Genomic DNA, 23,553 nt, shown 5'->3' with positions numbered 1-23,553 from the left:
TGACAGGGCTCATTGAGATACTGCCTGCTCTACTACTCCACTGAGGTACTTAGATTGGTGTCCACTAGCCATATAGTAGGCCTGCCATTGCTAACTTGGTGGGCGTACCCCAGAAGTAGTATATATTAAGGGATTTCCAATTGTTTTGGTATGCTTTTATCATTGGATAGTTTCTTTTCTTCCTAACACCTTCCTAAAGACAGCAAAAAACCTAAAACATTGTTGTTGTTGTTATTTTTCTTAAAAAGAAAAAAAGAGCTTACAGTTGATACAGAGTAGGGGAAAAAAAATCTATGCTTAATTCCAGATCATAGCTTTAAGATGTAAATCCTACAGGACTTCTGTAGGCTTACAGAGCTGTTTCTTTTCCAGCCCAGCTAATTATTCTCTTTGACCTAAGAGGGGAGTCACAGAGAGCTATTTAGCTATTTTGAGCAGTGATTATGCAAACCATGTTATATGTGTGCAGCCTATTACCTTAGCTAATCTTAGAAAATGATTCTATGAGTCAAAATAATTTCTCTGTTCTGAACAAGTAGGGTTTCTTTTTGCCTTGTATTAATAAATAATGATAGCTTTAGCTTAGAATATGTACTTATAGGCTATCTATTTTAAATCTAACATTTGGAAAAGGAATGATCTGCATGTGTGTGTTTTAATGAAAAGCATGTTTTCTTGGGTTACACAACAGCATTAAGTAACACAAATTGTTACTGAGTTGTCTTTCAAGTAAAAACTTGAAGACTATATGTTTTACTTGTCTGTCCACTTCTGTGCTGTCTCTGTAGTAGGCTTAGTACACTGTGTTCAAGTGTGATTGTATCATTATCAATATCATTATCCCCTTCATATGTGAGATTTAGACTGGCATAGGTATCCATGGGAAGCAAGTTGGAAGTCCACAGCTGGAAGTATTTAGAACAAGCAAGGATAAGACACCAGAAGTGTGAAAGGGAATAACACAATGTTTAATGGATCTTTCTGTGTGCAAACCTGAGTTGATCATATTCTTCAGTCTGGATGAGGCCTATTTTAGTCTGCTTGGGCTGCCATAACAGAGTACAATAAACTGGATGGCTTAAACAACAGAAATTTATTTTCTCACGGTTCTGAAGATTGAAAGTCCTAGAACCCTATGCCAGCATGATTGGTTTTGGGTGAGGACTCCCTTCTTGGCTTGCAGACAGCTGCCTTTTTCTGTGTCCTCACATGGTGGAGAGAGAAGGAATGAGGGCAAGCTCTTTGGTCCTTTCTTAAAAGGACACTAGGGGCTTCCCTGGTGGTGCAGTGGTTGAGAGTCCGCCTGCCAATGCAGGGGACACGGGTTCGGGCCCTGGTCTGGGAGGATCCCACGTGCCGCAGAGCAACTGGGCCTGTGAGCCACAGCTACTGAGCCTGCGCGTCTGGAGCCTGTGCTCTGCAACAAGAGAGGCTGCGATGGTGAGAGGCCTGCGCACCGCGATGAGGAGTGGCCCCCGCTTGCCGCAACTAGGGAAAGCCCTCGTGCAGAGACGAAGACCCAACACAGCCAAAGATAAATAAATAAATAAATAAATAAGTAAATAAATTAAAAAAACTAACCTCCCCATTCCCCCTCCCCACCCCCACCCTCTTTTTTTTTTTTTTTTAAAAAAGGGCACTAATCCCATCATGAGGGTCCCGCTCTCCTCACCTCATCAAACCCTAATTACCTTCTAAAGGCCCCATTTCCAAAAACCGTCAAAATAGAGCTTAGGGCTTCAACACATGAACTTTGGGAGGACACAAACATTCAGTCCATATCTAGGTCTATCTTGTGTTTGTTGTATTATAGCTCCTTCTCTCCCTCCAATCCTGCTCCTTTCCTTCCCTATAGACAACAAAATCTAGGAGAGTTAATATGTATCCTTCCAATTAACCTTCTACATACTCAGTTACATACTTGTTTGGTGTGTGTGATGTAGCCTTATAAATTACATTAATGTATGAGAGAGTTCATTAAATTTTTACTTTTTCTGCACTCAAAAATTATATTTTTGAGACTTATCCATATGGTTATATGTAAATCTAGCTTATTGCTTCTGACTACTGCATCAGTTATATGCATAAGCCATATTTTATTTTTAATCTATTCCCTTAGTGATGAACAAATTCAACCTTTTAAAAGATAATGTTCTCTTAATCCCTAAAGATTTTGTGAACTTTGATCTCCAAAATGGTGTTACAGTCCATAATGTTATAGTACAAGGAATAATGGTGTTAGTCCTTAATGTGTGAAATTCCATCTGATTGTTCCCAGGTTGTTGTAATCGAAATGTCTGGCATTCAAAATTTCCTTGTTTCTTTACAGGTAGTACTGGCAGTGTGCAGGGAACTAGGAGGTCAAAAAAAGCTAGCATTCTGCCCAGAATATTCTAAAATAGTTTTGAATTATGGTTTCATTTGCCCACTTGATATACTTGTATTTTCTTGCTTAATTTCAGGGCCACTAAGTCATCTAACTGGAATAATAATCAGACTGATTACTCTAGTCTCAGTGATTCCCAGTTCCTTTTTGGATCCCAGTTCTGTCCAGAAAGTTCAGAGACCCCGTCAACACCCTTGGACTTTGGTGTCCACCTGAGACATCCAAAACAGTCACAACAGAATTCTCTGGATGTAAGTCTGAATTCCAGAATTTCTCTGCACATGTTTCACAGTCATTATGGACATAAACTGTAAAGAAGACTTATTCTGCTGGGTTATATTTTAGAGTTGTACATCTCTAAGGATTACTGTCCTAAATAGATTTGTGCTTGACTGGTGACTCATTTGACTTGGTAGCGTGAAATGGAAAACATGTTTATATTTGCATTTTCTTCCATTACTAAAACAATATATTAGAATAGTGCCAGTACTTTGACTACTGCTAGGGAGTGCCAAATATTGCATGACATTTAACTCCTTGAAGAAGGAGATGAGGATATTGAGGCCTAAGTTGATGAATAAGGGCCAGAATGAGGAACAGAATCTCTTGATTTTTTGAGACCAGCCTATCTTCTTTTGTGAGTCAGAAATATTTTTATATATTTACTTATTTTGATGTAGAACCAGATTTAACTTTATACACAGACTTAACTGCATCATATAGGGACTTAATGAATAAGATTAGGTCGATACTTTAAGTTAGTAAGGTATGATCTGAGATAAATATTTTAGTACAAAAATTGGTACCCAGTGATATGAAGGAGTAAATGTACTGCCTGAATGTTCCAGAGTAAGTTTTGCCTCAGAATGCAGGAAATGGCTCACCGTATGCCTGCATCACATGTCAAATTTATCAACAAGTCTAGTTCATCATCAACTGAGCAACAGCAATTTGAGTTAAACTTATTAATATAAAAACTTTAACACATCATCTCAAGACAGCATAATTTTCTGTTGCTGCCTTTAAATTTATGCAATTGATTTTAAGCCATTTTAGCTGACATTTTAAATACCTCTGGTCTGGTAAGGCAGAAATTATATTAGTAAAAAGAGTTGCTTTGTTTTAATATAATTTTCTGGTACATATGAAATAAAAAGGAAATACTACATGCTATATTGTATTTTATGGTTTGCACTTAAGTGTGACTCTGCTTTGTATTGATAATAGTGCATGTTATAAATATTTTTATGTGTGAAATGCTATGATTTTTTTTTTTTCCACTGAACAGAGTGAACCTAGTATTTTCACAAAGTACCAAACAAAACCCCAGCTGTTTGGAAGAGATACAAAAGATGGAGGCTTATTTCCTCTTCCTTTGTCAGCTGGAAAATCAAAAGGCCTCTTGGAACAGTTTGAGGAGAAAAAGAAAAGTGCAAAAGACAAATGTGACAGGTACACAAACCTTTCAAGTGGATGAGACAGCTCCTCTCTTCTGAGCGAAACAGAAGATGGAATGTCAGTAGTCGAAAAATTCAGTTTCAGCATGAGAGCATTCTTGCCTTTATAGCTCATCTAATAATTACTCTTTATTTGCTTTCTTGTCAGTGTGACTTATGGCTGCCACAGTTTTGGTCTCTCTGAATATTAAGCTAAAGAACTTCTCAGAGAAATGCAATATTCAAGTAATGTTATATTTATTCTGCCTAAAATTCTGCCCTTTAATTTTTTTTTTTCCAGATCATCAGAATTAGGAAATTAGTTAACATTTGTTTTAGGGTCAAGAATATAGCACATGAATTCTTAAGTCATAGTTCAGGCTGATTTTCTCACTTTGAAATGGTATTTTTAAAGATATACCCTAAATTTTATACATATTCTTATTCGCTACATATATATGTGTGTGTATATATATAAGCAAATATTAGGGCTACTATATTAATTTGCAAATGAATAAGTGGCAGTCACTGAGGAAATTAACTTGTTCATTTCTTGGTAGTAAGTTATTAACAGGACATCTTTAGGTATCATAGAAATCGTAACACCCAAGCAGAAATACACTTTATTATTTCTGTAACAGTAAAGATGTATCACTTAGCATCACCACTAGTACTTTCATGTCGAAAGAGCCAGAATTTCTTTAAAAATTCTAGATTAGGAATTCTTTAAAATTAGGAATTCTTTAAAAGATTAAGTATCTTTTCCACTGTATATTTACATTCCTTTAGTGAGCAAAGCAAAATGCTCTATACGAAGTGTTTGATTCTGCTGATAAATAAACATTTCCCAGATGCTGACAGACTTCTTTCCCCTAGGAATCTAGGCTCTAGGACTCATAACAATTGTAGAGTACTGCAGATGAGCAGGCTCCTCTCATCTTACTGCTTCAGATAAATTAGTCTTAATTTTTTTGTTCTCTTGGCTTTTGGATTACATTTTGTTTGATCAAGATTTCTGTAGCTAAGGCACTTCCCTGGTGGTCCAGTGGCTAAGACTCCATGCTCCCAATGCAGGGGGCCCGGGTTTGATCCCTGGTAGGGGAACTAGATCCCACATGCCGCAACTTAAAAAAAAAGATCCAGCATACTGCAACTAAGACCCAGTGCAGCCAAACAAATAAACAAACAAACAAATAAGATTTCTGTAGCTAAAAAAACCTTTTTTTGAAACATTAAGTCCTTCTTGATATTTCCTTCCTCCCTCCCTCCCTCCCTCCCTTCCTTTCTTTATTTCATTTTTCATTTCCTTCTTTTTTTTGTAGTGACATGAGTTTCTTTTTTTTTTGGCCATGTGGCTTGTGAGATCTTAGTTCCCAGACCAGGGATTGAACCCAGGCCCTCGGCAGTGAGAGCATGAAGTCCTAACCACTGGACCGCCAGGGAATTCTCAGAAATGAGTTTCTGTTAATGTTTATTTACAAGATGGCTGGCAAAAAATAAATAGTATTTATATAGAGAGAACAGATGATAAGGACACTGAAGAATCACTTCTCTATTTAAAAAATTTCAAGCTTACGATATTGATTTAAATGCTAAGCAAAAAATCATAATTTTAATAAATGCTGGCAAAAACAAACCCCAAGATTTTAGATTCCTTGTTTTCTGTCAATAAGTGCTTATCAGAAATGTGGTGAGGAATGAGAAATTTTTAAATGAGAAAGAGAAAGCATACCACTGTAAATTTGGAAGGAGGAAAATGATAAGGCATGGTACAGAGTTCAAACATAAAGAGATGCTACAAATCAATAAGACATGGATTTACATATTGTGTTTTGAAAGTACATGTTTTCCCAAATGTATAGAAAGGGCATATGAGGTTAAGATATCTCAAAAGAAGCCTTAATCATTCAGATTGCATTTGTTATGACTCAAATAAAAACCCACCTCAAACTAGCCTGGACAAAAAGGAGGATATATTAGCTCTCTTAACCAATCTGGGAAGGACAGGGAATGAAATGAAATCAGAATCTGTCTCTTTTCTGTGCTTCTCTCTCCATCTATACTTCATTCTCTCCTACTAGAGACCAGCTTCCTATTAACACAGAAAAAGAGACTCTCACCCCTTAGTTACAATTTGAAAATCCTAGTGAAAGCTTCTGATGGGCTTGTTTATTAGGTTGTGGGGGGGTGAGGGGAGGGGGCTGTGACTGGAAGTCCTCACCAGAATCACTTTGTGGATGCAGAAAGAAGCAATTCCCCATTAGAGCTGGATGCTGGGCACACCAGACAATGGATATCCATTACCCAGATTCTTATTTTTTAATCAGTCATATTTGAGAAAACAGATCAGTCTCATAACCAATGAATAACCTAAGGACCACAAATAGATTATAAAACGAACCATGGGGACTTCCCTGGTGGCGCAGTGGTTAAGAATCCACCTGCCAATGCCGGGGACACGGATTCGAGCCCTGGTCCGGGAAGATCCCGCATGCCACGGAGCAACTAAGCCCGTGCGCTGCAACTACTGAGCCTGTGCTCTAGAGCCCATGAGTCACAACTACTGAGCCTGTGTGCCACAACTACTGAAGCCCACATGCCTAGAGCCTGTGCTCCGCAACAAGAGAAGCCACTGCAATGAGAAACCCACGCACCGCAGGGAAGAGTAGCCCCCACTCACTGCAACTAGAGAAAGCCTGCACGCAGCAACAAACACCCAACACAACCAAAAATAAATAAATAAAATAAATAATTTTTTTTTTAAAAAGAAAACATATGGATGGCAAATAAATACATGAAAAGTTTCTCAACACCATTAGCCATTTTGGAAATAAAAATTGAAATCATAATGAGATATTACTGCTTATCTGTTAGCGTGGCTAAAATTAAAACAAACAAAAACTGACAATACCAAGTGCCGAGCAAGGATATAGACCAAATGGAAATCTTGCTGGTGGAAATGCAAAATGATACAGCCCCTTTGGAAAAGTTGGACAGTTTCTTATAAAATTAAACATAATTTACTATATGCCTCTGTAGTTCTACTCCTAGGTATTTATCCTAGATAAATGAAAATTTATGTTTACACAGAAGCCTATGCAATAACGTTTATAGTAGCCTTGCTCATAATCACCAAAAACTGGGCACAACCCAAATGTCCTTCGATGTATGAATGGATAAACAAACTATGGTATGTCCATACGATGGAACACTACTCAGCAATGAAAAGGAATAAACTATTGCTATACAACAACATGGTTGAATCTCAAGAGCACTATGCTAAGCGAAAGAAATCACAAAGGTTACATACTCTATGATTCCATTTAAATGACACTCTGAGAAAAGCAAAACTATAGGGATGGGTATCAGATCAGTGATTACCAAGGGTTATGGGTGTGGGCTGGACTTTACCACAAAGAGACAGCATGAAGGATTTTTTTTGGATACTGTCTTATATCCTGGTTGTGATGGTGGTTACATGAATCCTAATTTTGTGTTAAAACTCATAGAACTGTGTACACACACACACACACACACACATACAAATTAATTTCATATGTTAATTTAAATTTTTTAAAGTGTTAAAAGTTATTAAAAGATATTGGGTGGTTCATTTTATTAGTTAAGGTTATGTTCAGCTGCATTGACGTATATACACTCATTCTCATTATAATAATAGAAGTTTTTAAAAGATGTTTATTTTTCTTTAATGCAAGAATCATCCTGAAGTGTGTGGTCCAGGGCTAGAATGATGGCTCCATGGACCTCAAGGATCTGGCTCCTTCCAGCAGTGTTGTCTGCCATCCCTAAAGTATGACTGCCCCCTGCCCCCGCCATCCTCACAGTGCTTGGAGGCTGCTGGAATTCCAGCTGTTACATCAGAGTTCCAGACAGCTGATGGATGAGCGAAGGAAGAAGGGTATCTTCCCATCCCTTTAGGATTCTTTTTTTTTTTCTTGGCCACGCCATGTAGCTTGCAGGATCTCAGTTCCCCGACCAGGGATTGAACCCAGGCCCACGGCAGTGAAAGCACAGAGTCCTAACCACTGGACTGCCAGGGAATTCCCTAGGATTCTTCTTAGAAGTTGCATGCAACACTTTTGCTTATATCTCACAGTGGCTAAAATTTACTCACATGGCCACACCTAGATGCAAGGGAGTCAGGGAATGTCATCTATCTGGGTGGCAGTGCATGGTGGGTGAGGATCAGGAATCTAATTTCCAAGGAAGAAAATGAGGCCAATTTAAGTTTCTGCCACAGTCGTACAATTGCCAACAACTACCTGCCATGGACAACTTCCCAAACAAAGTCTCAAAATTAGTCCGGGGCAGATTCTGCTGCCAACTAACCCCTGCCCAGAGTGCACTAGACCCTTCCCTGCATTGTAGTCAGTGTACTCCTGGACACTTTTCTTTCTTTCTTTTTTTTTTTGATGTGGTCCCTTTTTAAGATCTTTATTGAATTTGTTACAAAATTGCTTCTGTTTTATGTTTTTGGGGTTTTTTTCGGTGATTGTTTTATTGTTTTTTGGCTGCGAGGCATGTGGGATCTTAGCTCCCTGACCAGGGATCGAACCTGCACCCCCTGCACTGGAAGGCGAAGTCTTAACCACTGGATCACCAGGGAAGTCCCGAGTCCTGGACACTTTTATCAGTCCCATGGCGCTCCATCTTTCTACTACTATTGCCACAGCAACCAGAAAAGAGAGCTCACAGTCTTTTTCTCCTGACTCCCAGTCTGGCAAGGCATGTGTGAGGGGAGAGCCCAGGGTTCAGGAAAAGCTCAGAAAGCAAGCCTCTGGCACCCTCAGCCTCAAGAGAAGGAAAGAGACTCTGCTCCTCCCCAAGATCCCTAACCTGAGGAACTCCTCAAACAGGAAAGAGGGTCAGATGCAGAACAAACTAAAATAAAGAATCTAGACTTTTCACTCTAAGTATAAATTTGTAGATTCTGTAGTAGAGGTTTCATCGAATGCTTTGGGAGTCCTGAGGACAGGCTTCCAGCTCTGACTGGGGGCGTCAGGAAAGACTCCATCCAAGGGAGCACATCTAAACTGAGTGGGAGTTTTGGGCAGAGATCTTGGGTCTGTCAGATTTTCAAGTCTGCCTCTGAATCAGCTTACTCTGTGAACCACCACTAACACTGTTTTATGTAACTCTGCTCTATTTCTGAGTATTTTCTTTCTTTCTTTTTAAATTTATTTATTTATTTATTATTTTTGGCTGCGTTGGGTCTTTGTTGCTGTGTGCGGGCTTTCTCTAGTTGCGGCGAGCAGGGGCTACTCTTCGTTGCGGTGCACGGGCTTCTCATTGCAGTGGCTTCTCTTGTTGTGCAGCATGGGCTCTAGGCGCACGGGCTTCAGTAGTTGTGGCTCGCGGGCTCTAGAGTGCAGGCTCAATAGTTGTGGCGCACGAGCTTAGTTGCTCTGCTGCATGTGGGATCTTCCCGGACCAGGGCTTGAACCCATGTCCCCTGCATTGGCCTGCGGATTCTTAACCACTGCACCACCAGGGAAGCCCTATTTTTGTGTATTTTCAAAAATAAAAATGGGATTGTTTCCTATGGACTATTTTGCAATCTGTTTTTTAAATTTAATAATGTTAAATGATTATATTTCTGTTTCATCTACAAAATCATTTCTGTGGTTGCACTGTATTCTATTATATGGACCATTTGGGGGTTATGTTTTAAATGTTTAATACAGCATGAGACATGCCAAGAACACACAATGAGATAATGATAATCTTTTCAACAAATGATGTTGGGAAAACTGTGTCCTTATGCAAAAGAATGGAAAAGGACCCTTATCTTAATACCATACACAAAAGTCAACTCAAAATGGATTAAAGACTTAAACATGAGACTTGAAACCGTAGAACACCTAGAAGAAAACATAGGGAAAAAGCTTCTTGATGTTGGTCCTGGCAATGATGTCTTGGATGTGACACCAAAAGCACAGGCAACAAAAGGAAAAATAGACAAGTGGGATTACATCAAACTACAGGCGTCCCTCAGTATCCAAAGGAGATTGGTTCCAGGAGACCCTACACATACCAAAATCCACTGATGCTCAAGTCCCATAGTCAGCCCTCTATATCTTCAGGTTTTGAATCCACAAACTCAACCAACTGCAGATGGAAATTTCTGTCCATGGTTGCATGAATCTGCACATGCAAAACCCTCGAACACAGAGGGCCAACTATATTTATTGAAAAAAATCTGCATATAAGTGGACCCATGAATATCAAACCTATGTTGTTTAAGGGTCAACTGTAAAAAGTTTCTGCACAGCAAACGAAACAAAGAAAATGAAAAGGCAGACTTTCCTTGTGGCACAGTGATTAAGAATCTGCCTGCCAATGCAGGGGACTCGGGTTTGATCCCTGGTCTGGGAAGATCCCACATGCTGCGGAGCAACTAAGCCCGTGTGCCACAACTACTGAGCCCGCGCTCTAGAGCGCGCAAGCCACAACTACTGAGCCCACGTGCCACAACTACTGAAGCCCACACACCTAGAGCCCATGCTCTGCAACAAGAGAAGCCACCACAATGAGAAGCCCATGCACCTCAACGAAGAGTAGCCCTGGCTCACCGCAACTAGAGAAAGCCCACGTGCAGCAATGAAGACCCGATGCAGCCAAAAGAAAAAAAGAAAAAAAAGAAAATGAAAAGGCAACCCATGGGATAGAAAATATTTGCAAACCATATATCTGATAAAGGGTTAATATAAAACATATAAGGAACACCTACAACCCAATAGCAAAAACAAACAAACAAACAAAAACAAAAAAACAAAATATCCTGATTAAAAGACAAGCAAAAGAATTGAATAGATAGTTCTCCAAAGAAGACATACTAATGGCCATCAGGTATATGAAAAGTGCTCAACTTTGCTAATTATCAGGGAAATGCTTAACAAAACCACAATTAGATATCATCTCACACCTGTCAGAATGGCTATCATTAAAAAAATAACAAATGCTGGCAAGTATATGGAGAAAAGGGAACTCTTGTACACTGTTGGTGGGAGTGGAAATTGGTGCAGCCACTTTATTTTTTCTAATTTAAAAGAAAAAAATTTTTTTTGGCCATACTGCGTGGCTTACAGGACCTCAGTTCCCTGACCAGGGATCAAACCTGCGTCCTCGGCAGTGAAAGCGCAGAGTCCTAACCACTGGACTGCCAGGGAATTCCCTGGTGCCGCCACTTTAGAAAACAGTATGGAGGTTCCACAAAAAATTATAAATAGAACTACCATATGATCCAGCAATTCCACTTCTAAGTATATACTCAAAGGAATTGAAATCAGGATCTTGAAGAGATATCTGCACTCTCATGTTCATTGCAGCATTATTTACAATAGCCAAGACATGGAAATAACCTAAATATCTATCAATGGATGAATGGAAAAGAAAATGTGGTATGTACATACAATGAAATATTCTTCAGCCTTAAAAAAGAAGGAAATCCTTCCAGTTGTGACAACATGAATGAACCTGGAGGACATTATGCTAAATGAAATAAGCCAGACATAGAAGGACAAATACTAACTATATGCTACCACTTATATGAGGAGTGTAAAATAATAAAACTCATAGGAGCAGAGAGTATAATGGTGGTTGTTGGTGGGGGAGTTGTGGGGGAAACAGGCGGAATTAGTCAAAGGGTACAAAGTTTCAGTTTATACAAGATGAATAAATCCTAGAGACCTGTACAGCATAGTGCCTATACATGACAATGCTCTGTTGTATACTTTAAAATTTGGTAAGAGGGTAGATCTTTTTAAAGTGTTCTTATCCCTACTACTAATAAATAAAGAGGGTGGAAGGAAACTTTTGGAGGCGATGGATATATTTATGGCATAGATTGTGGAGATGGTTTCACAGTTGTATACTTATCTCCAAACTTGTATACATTAAATATGTACAGCTTTTTGTGTGTTAATCCATACCTCAATAAAGTAATTAAAAAAAAAAAACCCAACTTGAGTACTGACCACTCAGAACAGATGATGACTACAAGCAACTGGCACAGCTATATCCTTCTACAAGACTGGAAGTTCTTTTTGTTCAAAATTTCTAAAGCATTGCTCCATTGCCTTATAGCTTTCTGTGTGCTTTTAAGAGGTCTGCTGCCATTCTGATTCCTGATCCTGTGTATGTCACTTGCTTTTTTATTTCTGGAAATTTTTAGGATCTTCTCACTATCCTTAGAGTTTGGAAATTTTACAGCAATATGGTTTGATATGGCTCGTCATAGCCCTGGGCATTGGGGAATTACTTTTGACCTATAACTTGCGTCTTTTGGTTTTGGGAATTTTTCTTTTATTATATCTTTGAAAACCTCCTTTTCACTCTTCTTTTTTCCTGGATCTCCAATTTTGGGCATGCATTGAATCTCCTGCATTGATCCTCTAATTTTTTTTTTTTCTACCTACTTATTTTTCATCTCTTTATCTTTTGTTCTATTTTCCATCATATTTCCATACTGTATCTTCTAGTTATTCAATTTGTTTAATTTCTGCTATTTTTAATTTATAAGTTCCCTTTCTTAGTCTCTGCTTTTATACTTTAATAGCATTCTGTTCTCATCCTTAATTCATTAATTTGTTTTCATTTTAATATTTTTATTGTTTTCAGGTAATGTCTTAATCTTATTCATAAAACCATAAGGTTTGTAGATTTCCAAATGATTCTATCAAATTCTTCTTTTAAAGTCAGTCTTTTGGACAATCCTGCAGCCTGTGGAATGAAAGCCACATTCACAGAAAGACAGACAAAATGAAAAGGCAGAGGACTATGTACCAGATGAAGGAACAAGATAAAACTCCAGAAAAACAACGAAATGAAGTGGAGATAGGCAACCTTCCAGAAAAAGAATTCAGAATAATGATAGTGAAGATGATCCAGGACCTCAGGAAAAGAATGGAGGCAAGGATCGAGAAGATGCAAGAAACATTTAACAAAGATCTAGAAGAATTAAAGAACAAACACCTAGAAGAATTAAAGAACAAACAAACAGAGATGAACAATACAATAACTGAAATGAAAAATACACTAGAAGGGATCAATAGCAGAATAACTGAGGCAGAAGAATGGATAAGTGACCTGGAAGACAGAATGGGTGGAATTCACTGCCATGAAACAGAATAAAGAAAAAAGAATGAAAAGAAATGAAGACAGCCTAAAAGACCTCTGGGACAACATTAAGTGCACCAACATTCACATTATAGGGGTCCCAGGAGGAGAAAAGAGAGAGAAAGGACCCGAGAAAATATTTGAAGAGATTATGGTCAAAAACTTCCCTAACATGGGAAAGGAAATAGCCACCCAAGTCCAGGATGCGCAGAGAGTCCCAGGCAGGATAAACCCAAGGAGAAACATGCTAAGACACATAGTAATCAAACTGACAAAAATTAAAGACAAAGAAAAATTATTAAAAGCAACAAGGGAAAAAATGACAAATAACATACAAGGGAACTTCCATAAGGTTAACAGCTGATTTCTCAGCAGAAACTCTACAAGCCGGAAGGGAGTGGCATGATATATTTAAAATGATGAAAGGGAAGAACCTACAACCAAGATTACTCTACCTGGCAAGGATCTCATTCAGATTCGATGGAGAAATCAAAAGCTTTACAGACGAGCAAAAGCTAAGAGAATTCAGCACCACCAAACCAGCTCTACAACAAATACTAAAGGAATTTCTCTAAGTGGGAAACACAAGAGAATAAAAGGACCTACAAAAACAAACCCAAAACAATTAAGAAAATGGTAATAGGAACATACATATCGATAATTACCCTAAACGTGAATGGATTAAATGCTCCAACCAAAAGACACAGGCTTGCTGAATGGATACAAAAACAAGACCCATATATATGCTGTCTACAAGAGACCCACTTCAGACCTAGGGACACATTCAGACTGAAAGCGAGGGGATGGAAAAAGATATTCCATGCAAATGGAAATCAAAAGAAAGCTGGAGTAGCAATACTCATATCAGATAAAATAGACTTTAAAATAAAGAATGTTACAAGAGACAAGGAAGGACACTACGTAATGATCTAGGGATCAATCCAAGAAGAAGATATGACAATTATAAATATATATGCACCCAACATAGGAGCACCTCAATACATAAGGCAACTGCTAACAGCTATAAAAAAGGAAATTGACAGTAACACGATAATAGGGGGGCACTTTAACACCTCACTTACACCAATGGACAGGTCATCCAGACAGAAAATTAATAAGGAAACACAAGCTTTAAATGACACAATACCAGATAGATTTAATTGATATTTATAGGACATTCCATCCCAAAACAGCAGATTACACTTTCCTCTCAAGTGCACATGGAACATTCTCCAGAATAGATCACATCTTGGGTCACAAATCAAGCCTCAGTAAATTTAAGAAAATTGAAATCATATCAAGCATCTTTTCTGACCACAACGCTATGAGCTTAGAAATAAATTACAGGGAAAAAAACGTAAAAAACACAAACACATGGAGGCTAAACAATACATTACTAAATAACCAAGAGATCACTGAAAAAAATCAAAGAGGAAATCAAAAAATACCTAGAGACAAATGACAACGAAAACACGACGATCCAAAACCTATGGGATGCAGCAAAAGCAGTTCTAAGAGGGAAGTTTACAGCAATACAATCCTACCTCAAGAAACAAGAGGGACTTCCCTGGTAGCGCAGTGGTTAAGAATCCACCTGCCAATGCAGGGGACACGGGTTCCAGCCCTGGTCCAGGAAGATCCCACATGCCGTGGAGCAACTAAGCCTGTGCACCACAATTACTCAGCCTGCGCTCTAGAGCCTGCAAGCCACAACTACTGAGCCTGCATGCCACAGCTACTGAAGCCCGTGCACCTAGAGCCCATGCTCAACAACAAGAGAAGCCACTGCAATGAGAAGCCCATGTACCACAACGAAGAGTAGCCCCCGTCTGCCACAACTAGAGAAAGCCTGCGCACAGCAACGAAGACCCAACACAGCCTAAAATAAATAAATAAATAAATAAATTTTTAAAAGGAAACAAAAAAATCTCAAATAAACAATCTAACCTTACACCTAAAGGAACTAGAGAAAGAAGAACAAACAAAACCCAAAGTTAGCAGAAGGAAAGAAATTATAAAGATCAGAGCAGAAATAAATGAAATAGAAACAAAGAAAACAATAACAAAGACTCAATAAAACTAAAAGCTGGTTCTTTGAGAAGATAAACAAAATTGATAAACGTTTAGCCAGACTCATCAAAAAAAAGAGGGAGAGGACTCAAATCAATAAAATCAGAAATAAAAAAAGGAGGAGTTACAATGGACACCACAGAAATACAAAGCATCCTAAGAGACTACTACAAGCAACTCTCTGCCAATAAAATGGACAACCTGGAAGAAATGGACAAATTCTTAGAAAGGTATAACCTTCCAAGACTGAACCAGGAAGAAGCAGAAAATATGAACAGACCAATCACAAGTAATGAAATTGAAACTGTGATTAAAAATCTTCCAACAAACAAAAGTTCAGGACCAGATGGCTTCACGGGTGAATTCTATCAAACATTTAGAAAAGAGCTAACACCCATCCTCCTCAAACTCTTCCAAAACATTGCAGAGGAAGGAACACTCCCAAACTCATTCTATGAGGCCACCTTCACCCTGATACCAAAACCAGACAAAGATACTACAAAAAAAGAAAATTACAGACAAATATCACTGATGAATATAGATGCAAAAATCCTCAACAAAATACTAGCAAACAGAATCCAACAACACATTAAAAGGATCATACACCACGATCAAGTGGGATTTATCCCAGGGATGCAAGGATTCTTCAATATATGCAAATCAATCAATGTAATATGCCATATTAACAAATTGAAGAATAAAAACCATATGATCATCTCAATAGATGCAGAAAAAGCTTTTGACAAAATTCAACACCCATTTATGACAAAAACTCTCCAGAAAGTGGGCATAGAGGGAACCTACCTCAACATAATAAAGGCCATATATGACAAACCCACAGCAAACATCATTCTCAATGGTGAAGAACTGAAAGCATTTCCTCTAAGATCAGGAACAAGACAAGGATGTCCACTCTCACCACTATTATTCAACATAGTTTTGGAAGTCCTAGCCACGGCAATCAGAGAACAAAAAGAAATAACAAGAATACAAATTGGAAAAGAAGTAAAACTGTCACTCTTTGCAGATGACATGATACTATACATAGATAAAAAAAAAATTAAAAAAATAAAGTCAGTCTTTTGGAGCATCCATAAGACTTTGGTATGAAGAGTTGTCCTATTGGGGTTCAAAAATTGATATTTGCATTTGTATAGATTAAAGAAACAAAAATCTGTAAAAATTTTTAATGACGACCCTTGTCTGATTTTTTTCAAAAGAGGGATATTTATTTGAGGAATAATTGTGAAAATTTCTTTTTCATTAGAAATTAATATTGTTCCCAGAACTGTCTCTATATTATCTCATTCTTACTGTCAAAATAATAGTCATTAGACTAAGACGTATCCAGGAATTTTGGGCTATCAGAAAGAAGTCACTATCCTCTGAAGCCATGTTTGCCATAAAAATGAAAGCTGGTCTGTTCTACTGTAGTAACCACTTGAATTGCTAAAATGCAACCTCATTTAAGATCCATGTAGAGTAAATTTTAAAAAACAAAAATGTGTTTTGCTTTGGAAATGATCAGGAAAAGTCAGTGTTCTCCTTTTTTCCATCTGGGCACTAAGGTTTCTCAGAGTTGAGTCTTCAACTCGGATCAAGCACCGTTTTGATGCTGCACTAGGTAGAGTCCAGCCATGTTCATGGAATCAATTCTGTTACATACTGTTTCAATATTTCGCAAAGATTTACTTTCTTTTTTCTCTCCTATTTTAGTGAGACTCTATACAATTTCATTTCCCATATCAAAGAAAGCATTAACAGGGTAAGTATGCCACATTTCAAGGCATTAGAACATCTTGCATTTTAAGAAGTTTAATAATTATATTGTATTGACTTCTGTTCGTGTAGAATAGCAATATTTTAACTACCCTTTTTTATCATTAAATGACAGTTCACCAAGTTAATAAAATAAGGCAACAGTCTGTGAATTATTTCCTAATTTTGGGTTTCTTAGTTACAGACATCTGTGGAAAAATCTGAGGAACATCTCAGTTCCAGAAGCCAATCTATTTGGGATTCTTTGGAAACTGTGGCCAAGACATGTGAGTGTCTAGAGTTTGAGGTTATCAGCAGGGGGCACTGGTGAGCAGTGAATGTGAACTTTCTGACCCTAGCCAGATTTCTGCCAGTGGTGAGGTTCCATACAGTGTTTCAGATGAGAGAATGGGTACATAAGATTAGCCCTGAAGAGGTGTGGAGCTGAACTATGTAGTGGGCTCCACCTCTATATGGGAATGCCCTGGTCCCTCTATGCCTTTTCTGAAGCACCAATCCTCCACCCAGTAACCCTGCTGCCTCAGGGCAGACAGTTCTACCAGGTTTCTCATCTCACTGCCTGAAGTGAATCAAGGGCATCCCTGGTTCTCAAATGAATTGCTGGCTGTGTTGTCTATAAAGGCTCCCTTGCTCCCTTAGGACTTAGAAATAAAGACAGTGCTCCTTTAGGAGTTAGAAATACTCTAGTCACCTACTGTTCTTCTTGCTGCCTTCATTTCAATGAGAGCTGTTTTGTAGTGAATCACAGCATCTTTCTCAATTTCAGTTACAGTCTGTGGTTTGTAAAGTCCTCTGCTCTGCCAATTAGTGATTTACATTTAGGTGAAACCATGGTTCAGGCCCTTATTTAACCATTACACAGGTCTCCTTAGGTGAACACTTCCCTGGAACCAACAGCTTCTCAGCTAAACAGCAAGATGATGACTGCATCTGCACTTGTTTGCATTTGTCTGTGTGTTTATTTTTTATTTTAAACAAATTGAAGTCAACTTATTCAAATGCCATGGGATGGATTGCTCATGATTTACAAAAATTAATGCCTTTGTGTAACTTAGAAATTAATCCCCATCTGTCTACAAAGAAGCACTGTACTGTCTGCTGGCTTCCAACCTGAATATCCCACACACAGGGCAACTGTGCATCTGCTTGGAAACCAGTTCTGGAAGCGTAGGACTGTTACCCTCACAAGAAGAAGCAAGACAAAGAGCAGAAGGAAAAGGGATGCTTTCTTTGTTTCACATGATAAAATAACTTGTTTTAAGTGTGCAAGGAAAGCACTCTCTTTACTTGTTATGTTTAAAACTGGGTGAAGTACAAAAAGGAGAATTGCAGCAAATGTGTGGCATTTAAGGCCCAGAATAGGGAATGGAAGTGCTCAAGGCCCCAACACAGGATGAAGGCAGAGAGAGGAGTAGAACTGAGTCTGGCTTATAGTAGGCATGGGGATCCTGATCCTTCACCCCTGACGGTTTCTTAACTTTCAGAGCTTAAGACTCAAGAGAGCCACATTGATAAGGCAAACAGTAACAAACACTGTGGCACTACATTAATTAAAAGCCAGGTTGTTCTTAAAAATAGGCACAAGGAGCCTGTCCAGAATCATTCCCTTTCTTGGTAGGTAGTGATCAGGAGCAGGAAGTTAGTCATTGAGAGAGGAACCAGGCAAATCCCCTGTCATATAGCTAGGCCCAGTCCAGCTAGCCTAGAGCACTGAACTTGCCAGTCAGTGCATTCTGCAGGCTTTCAGTATGCACTCACTGTGCTTGTAAGGGAAGGGGGAAGATACTATGTGAAAGCACTGTCTTGGGTTATTATGTAATTTATACCTTCACAGAATGAGGTCATGAAATCTTTCCCCAGTCACATTCTGCCTGTACAACGAGAAGGATCACTCAAGGCCATCTAATCTAACTCCTCTTCTTCTTCAGCTGAGGACACCAAGGACCAGAGTAATAGAATAAATTACCAAGGGCATCCACATCTCACTTTATCTTGGGTTTAGGTGGGGTAATTAGTAGAAAGCAGTACTTTCACCTAATACGTATAAGTTCTATTGAAAAATATGGTCATTAGGAGAATAAAAAGGAGGGGCCACTATCAAAATCAGAGAATGACTCTTTTGGAAAATAGATAACTCCATACGTCAAAATTAATTCCATATGAATCAATATATTGTGTGGTGATTAAATCATTAAAAGAACTGTAAGAAGCATGAACAACATTTTTATAATTTTAGAGTGAGAAATGCCTTTCTGAGCAAGGCACATATAATTGTTGAGAAGAATGAGGTCCCTCTATATGAACCATGTTGGAATGGAAATATTTATTAATTGTTAAATGAAAACAGCAAGGTGCTGCTTATGTGCACATAGTTTGCTCCAGGACACATCTTGTGGAGGAGTGAGATCAGTCAGTGAAAACTGGGAAGGGTATCCTGAGAAAAAGGGGGACTGAGCAAACTCCTCTTGTACATAGAGGCTTCCAGACCCTTTCTCAGGCGGCTTTCATTAGCACAGCAGGGAGAGCAAAACTAGAGTTAAAGGAAAATCACTGGCCATCAGTGGAAAAGCATCAGAATATGACCTCATCTCAATGGAGCCCTTGTCAAATCACTAAAATAGAAATAAACAAAATCATCTTCAAGGACAGAGACAAGGTGGCGGCGAGTAGGAGGACCTTGAGCTCACCTCCTCTCACGAGCACACCAGAATCACAACTAACTGCTGAACAACCATCGATAAAAAAAGACTGGAATCTACCAAAAAAAGATATTCTACATCCAAAGACATAAAGAAGAAACCACGAGACGGTAGGAGTGGCGCACTCACAATATAATCAAATCCCATAACCACCCGGGTGGGCGACCCACAAACTGGAGAGTAATTATATCACAGAAGTTCTCTCACAGGAGTGAGAGCTCCGAGCCCCGCGCCAGGCTCCCCAGCCTAGGGATCTGGCATCGGGAGGAAGAGCCCCCAGAGCATTTGGCTTTGAAGGGCAGCAGGGCTTGATTGCAGGAGCGCCACACGACTGGGGAAAACAGAGACTCCACGCTTGGAGGGTGTGCACAAGGTCCTGCACGCACCGGGTCCCCGGGCAAAAGCAGTGACTCCACAGAAGTCGGGGCCAGACCTACCTGCTGGTCTTGTAGGGTCTCCTGGGGAGGCGGGGGGCGGGGGTGGCTATGGCTTTCTCTGGGGTCATAAAAGCTGGTGGTGGACATAGCAGGGACGTGAACTCTGTCTGGAGGCAGACATTTTGCGGCCATGGCACCGAGACCTGGCCCCACCCAACAGCCTGTAAGCTCCAGTGCTGGGACGCCTCAGGTCAAACAAAATCATCTTTTTTCTAAAAAATATTAATTAATTAATTTATTTCGGCTGCACCAGGTCTTAGCTGTGGCAGGCCGCATCTTTAGTTGTGGCACGCAGGCTCTTAGTTGTGGCATGCATGCGGGAACTAGTTCCCTGACCAGGGATCGAAACTGGGCCCCCTGCATTGGGAGTGCAGAGTCCTACCCACTGGACCACCAGGGAAGTCCCTAAACAAAATCATCTTCACAAGAAAATAGAGATATTGGCAGTGCGCTCGGCGGTCCCTCAGATCTGTCTCTTACTTCAACAGTGTTCGGATGGAACAGATGCAGGGATGCCCCTTGCTCCAAACTCTGACCACCCCCCATCCTTTTTTCCAGTCACAACCTTCACAATCAGCCACTCAGCTATCCTCGGCCACCGGGACCAGCCAACACCATTTTTTGAGCTTAACTCCTTATTACCGATCAATCATGAGCTCCCGGATTCGTCAGAATTATTCCACCAAGGTGGAGGCTACCGTCAACTGCCTGGTCAACATGCATCTGCAGGCCTCTTACACCTACCTCTCTCTGGTAGTGATGATGTGGCTCTGGAGGGCATGGGTCACTTTTTCTGTGAATTGGCTGAGGAGAATCGTGAGGGCGCCGAGTGTCTCTTGAAAATGCAAAACCAGCACAGCGGCCGAAGCTATCTCAAGATGAGTGGGGTAAAACCCAGGACGCTATGGAAGCCGCCGTGCTCAGGGAGAAGAACCTGAACCAGGTCCTTGTGGACCTGCACGCCCTGGGTTCTGCCCGCACAGACCCCCACCTCTGTGACTTCCGGGAGAGCTGCTTCCTGGAGGAGCAGGTGAAGCTCATCAAGAAGATGGCGACCACCTGACTAATCTCCCCAGGCTGGCTGGTCCCCAGGCTGGGCTGGGCCAATATCTCTTCGAAAGGCTTACCCTCAAGCACGACTAGGAGCCTCTGAAGCCCAGTGGCCTTTGAGGAGCCCTTCTGGTGTCAGAGCTTCTGCCTGAAGCCCCTCTCTGCAGCCACTAGGCAGCTTTTTAACCACCCTGGACCCCTCCCAAGCCTTGGACCAAATGGAAACAATAAAGCTTTTTGCAGAAAAAAAAAAAAAAGAAAGGAAGGGAGGGAAGGAGAAAAAACTAGAGATATTGTCCAGAATATGGAAGTGGATTTTAAAAGGCATTTTTACTAAAAAGCTAAAAATCTGTTTATAGACAAACCAGAAATGAAATAAGTCTCCTTCTAGAGAAGACACACACACACACACACACACACACACACACACACACACGCACACACACGCGCACACACACACAGGATCTATAACCTAAACGTGGATATGCACATGTATTGATACAAAATTCCAGAAACTGCTCATAACGTTAAATCCAGGAAGCGGGACCAATGTCTGCATGGGAGAGATTCGATCATTTTTCATTGTATGCCTGTTTATACTGTTATAGTTTTGTTTTGTTTTTGGCTGCGCCATGCAGCATGCAGGATCTTAGATCCCCCACCAGGAATCAGATCTGTGCCCCCTGCATTGAGAGCGCAGAGTCTTAACCACTGGACTGCCAGGGAAGTCCCTATACTGTTATAGTTTTTAAAAGAAAAAAATTCAATAGACTTTGGAAGTAATAGCTCAATACAAAAGCTCTTTAAAGGAGAAGACCCTGAACATATGTTTCCCAAGGACAAAGAAAGAATATGTGGGACCACAGACTGATGCTTACTGAGTACTGAATCTAGAATTGAAAACTTTGCTTGCCTTCCTCATTTTCTGTTCCTAAGAAACATTGATATTTAGGAACTCAACTAGGGTAGGATAATTACATTTGCTTTCTACTACAAATATCAACATGGATGTCTGGAAAAATATTTCACTAATTGAGTTTAGGGGCAGAAATCCAGTATTTGAAATATAAGTAAACAGCCTTTTTCTAATTGGTTGACACATGGAATTTAACTTGTGTTGAGTAATAGAAAATTCGCTTTCTAAAAAAATTCTTACATTTTTTATTGTGGTAAAATACACATAACATAAAATTTACCAGTTTTTACTTTTTTTCCCCCAAGACCACACTGGCCTGTCTATTCCTAGTCATCACAGGCTCTTTCTTGCCTCAGAAATTTTGCACTTGCTGTTTCCTCTAGCTGAATAACCTTTCCCTAATCTTTGCAGGGCTAGCTGCTCCTTATCTTTCTGGTTTCACCTTACATGACTCTATCTCTGATGACCTTATCTAAAGTAGGTGCCCCCACCCTCTTATTTTTATTATATTTCCTATCAGAGCACTTATCACCATTTTCATTTATTAATGTGCATGTTTGTTTACTTGTTATTTTTTTCTTCTTCAAGACTGCAAAGTTCATGTAAGTAGTTTTGTTCAAGATTGTTTCCATACACCTAGCACAGTGTCTGATAATAAACTTTCAGATAAAACTGTAAATCTCCAATTAATATGTTCAAACACATTGGGGAGTCTTTCTGTTTCACTTTTTCATTAGAGATGTCCTGCCTGGAGCTCAGCCTCCAGCTCCAGATTGGGCAGGCTATGCTTTATGTCCTCTTCTTAGGACTTCACCATCATTCTGAGGATCCTTTTTTTTTTTTTTTCTCCCATTCCTGAGGGATGGAAGCAGGAGTACTGTGAACCAAGGGAACAGCATGTACAAAAGCCAATGGTGGAAGAGAGATTGCTTAGGCAGAGCTCAGAGATGCAGAGGATAGTAAGTTAAAGGGAAGTGAGCCTGGGTCTTGTTAGCCAATTTATTGAAAGATTTGGACTTCATCCAGTGGCCTGTGGGGTACCATTGAAAGTTCCAGTGACCGTTTCAGAGGAGGCATGATCATATCTACATTCTAGAAAGATCACTCTGATGACAGGGCCAAGAAGGCTGGCCAAAGTGGACGTTGGTGCCATGATCTGGGCAGCAGGTTTCAGAGTCCCCAGCAGGTGCTAAGGTTGAGTCTGCTTTGGCCAGGATGTTCTCAGGGAGGGAGGGAAGAAGAGACAGTGGAGGAACCACCCTGTTCTTGCTTTCTCTCCTCACCAGGGCTGATCTGGATGGTTAGAGTTCTGGGTGTTGGCAGAGCAGGCTCTGGTAGCCCGTGCCGGGTTCCAGATTCTCCCTCTCCACGACTGTGGCCTGGGCAGGGTGGGGCATACCATAGTCTTCATGTGATAAATTGTCATTGTTTTGTATTTAGTGCAAGAGACCACGAAGGCCCAGAGTGATCTGGTGTTGGAAACAGTGCGGGACAAATGTAACATGGAACAGGCCATCCTTGAGTTGCAAAAGAGATTTGAAGGTGTAAGTGTAGACCCTGACCCCTTTCCTCAAGTGTGTTTCTGGCTTTGTTACTAAGACCTAGAGAGACACCTTTAAAATTGCAAATTTCAGCCAAGAAC

The 23,553-nt window shown here is 39.9% G+C and overlaps 1 protein-coding gene and 1 pseudogene across 2 annotated transcripts in view; both read left to right on the top strand.

Annotated features, from left to right (window-relative positions):
* IHO1 (interactor of HORMAD1 1) overlaps positions 1–23,553 on the top strand; it is a 37,316-nt gene that overhangs the window by 10,465 nt on the left and 3,298 nt on the right. Inside the window, exons 2-6 of the mRNA XM_082348057.1 lie at positions 2,463–2,637; positions 3,675–3,838; positions 16,747–16,795; positions 16,988–17,075; positions 23,352–23,455. Coding sequence (XP_082204183.1) covers positions 2,463–2,637; positions 3,675–3,838; positions 16,747–16,795; positions 16,988–17,075; positions 23,352–23,455 — 580 coding nt within the window. The remainder of the gene's footprint in view (positions 1–2,462; positions 2,638–3,674; positions 3,839–16,746; positions 16,796–16,987; positions 17,076–23,351; positions 23,456–23,553) is intronic.
* Positions 17,121–23,506, top strand: LOC309608324 (ferritin light chain pseudogene; annotated as a pseudogene). The gene has a single exon. The product of its transcript is annotated as a ferritin light chain pseudogene (transcript).

Source organism: Balaenoptera borealis (assembly GCF_965194805.1).
Source record: "Balaenoptera borealis genome assembly, chromosome: 12".
NCBI lineage: Eukaryota > Metazoa > Chordata > Mammalia > Artiodactyla > Balaenopteridae > Balaenoptera > Balaenoptera borealis.
Note: the sequence above shows the minus strand (reverse complement) of the source record. Positions and strands in the feature narration are given on the sequence as shown.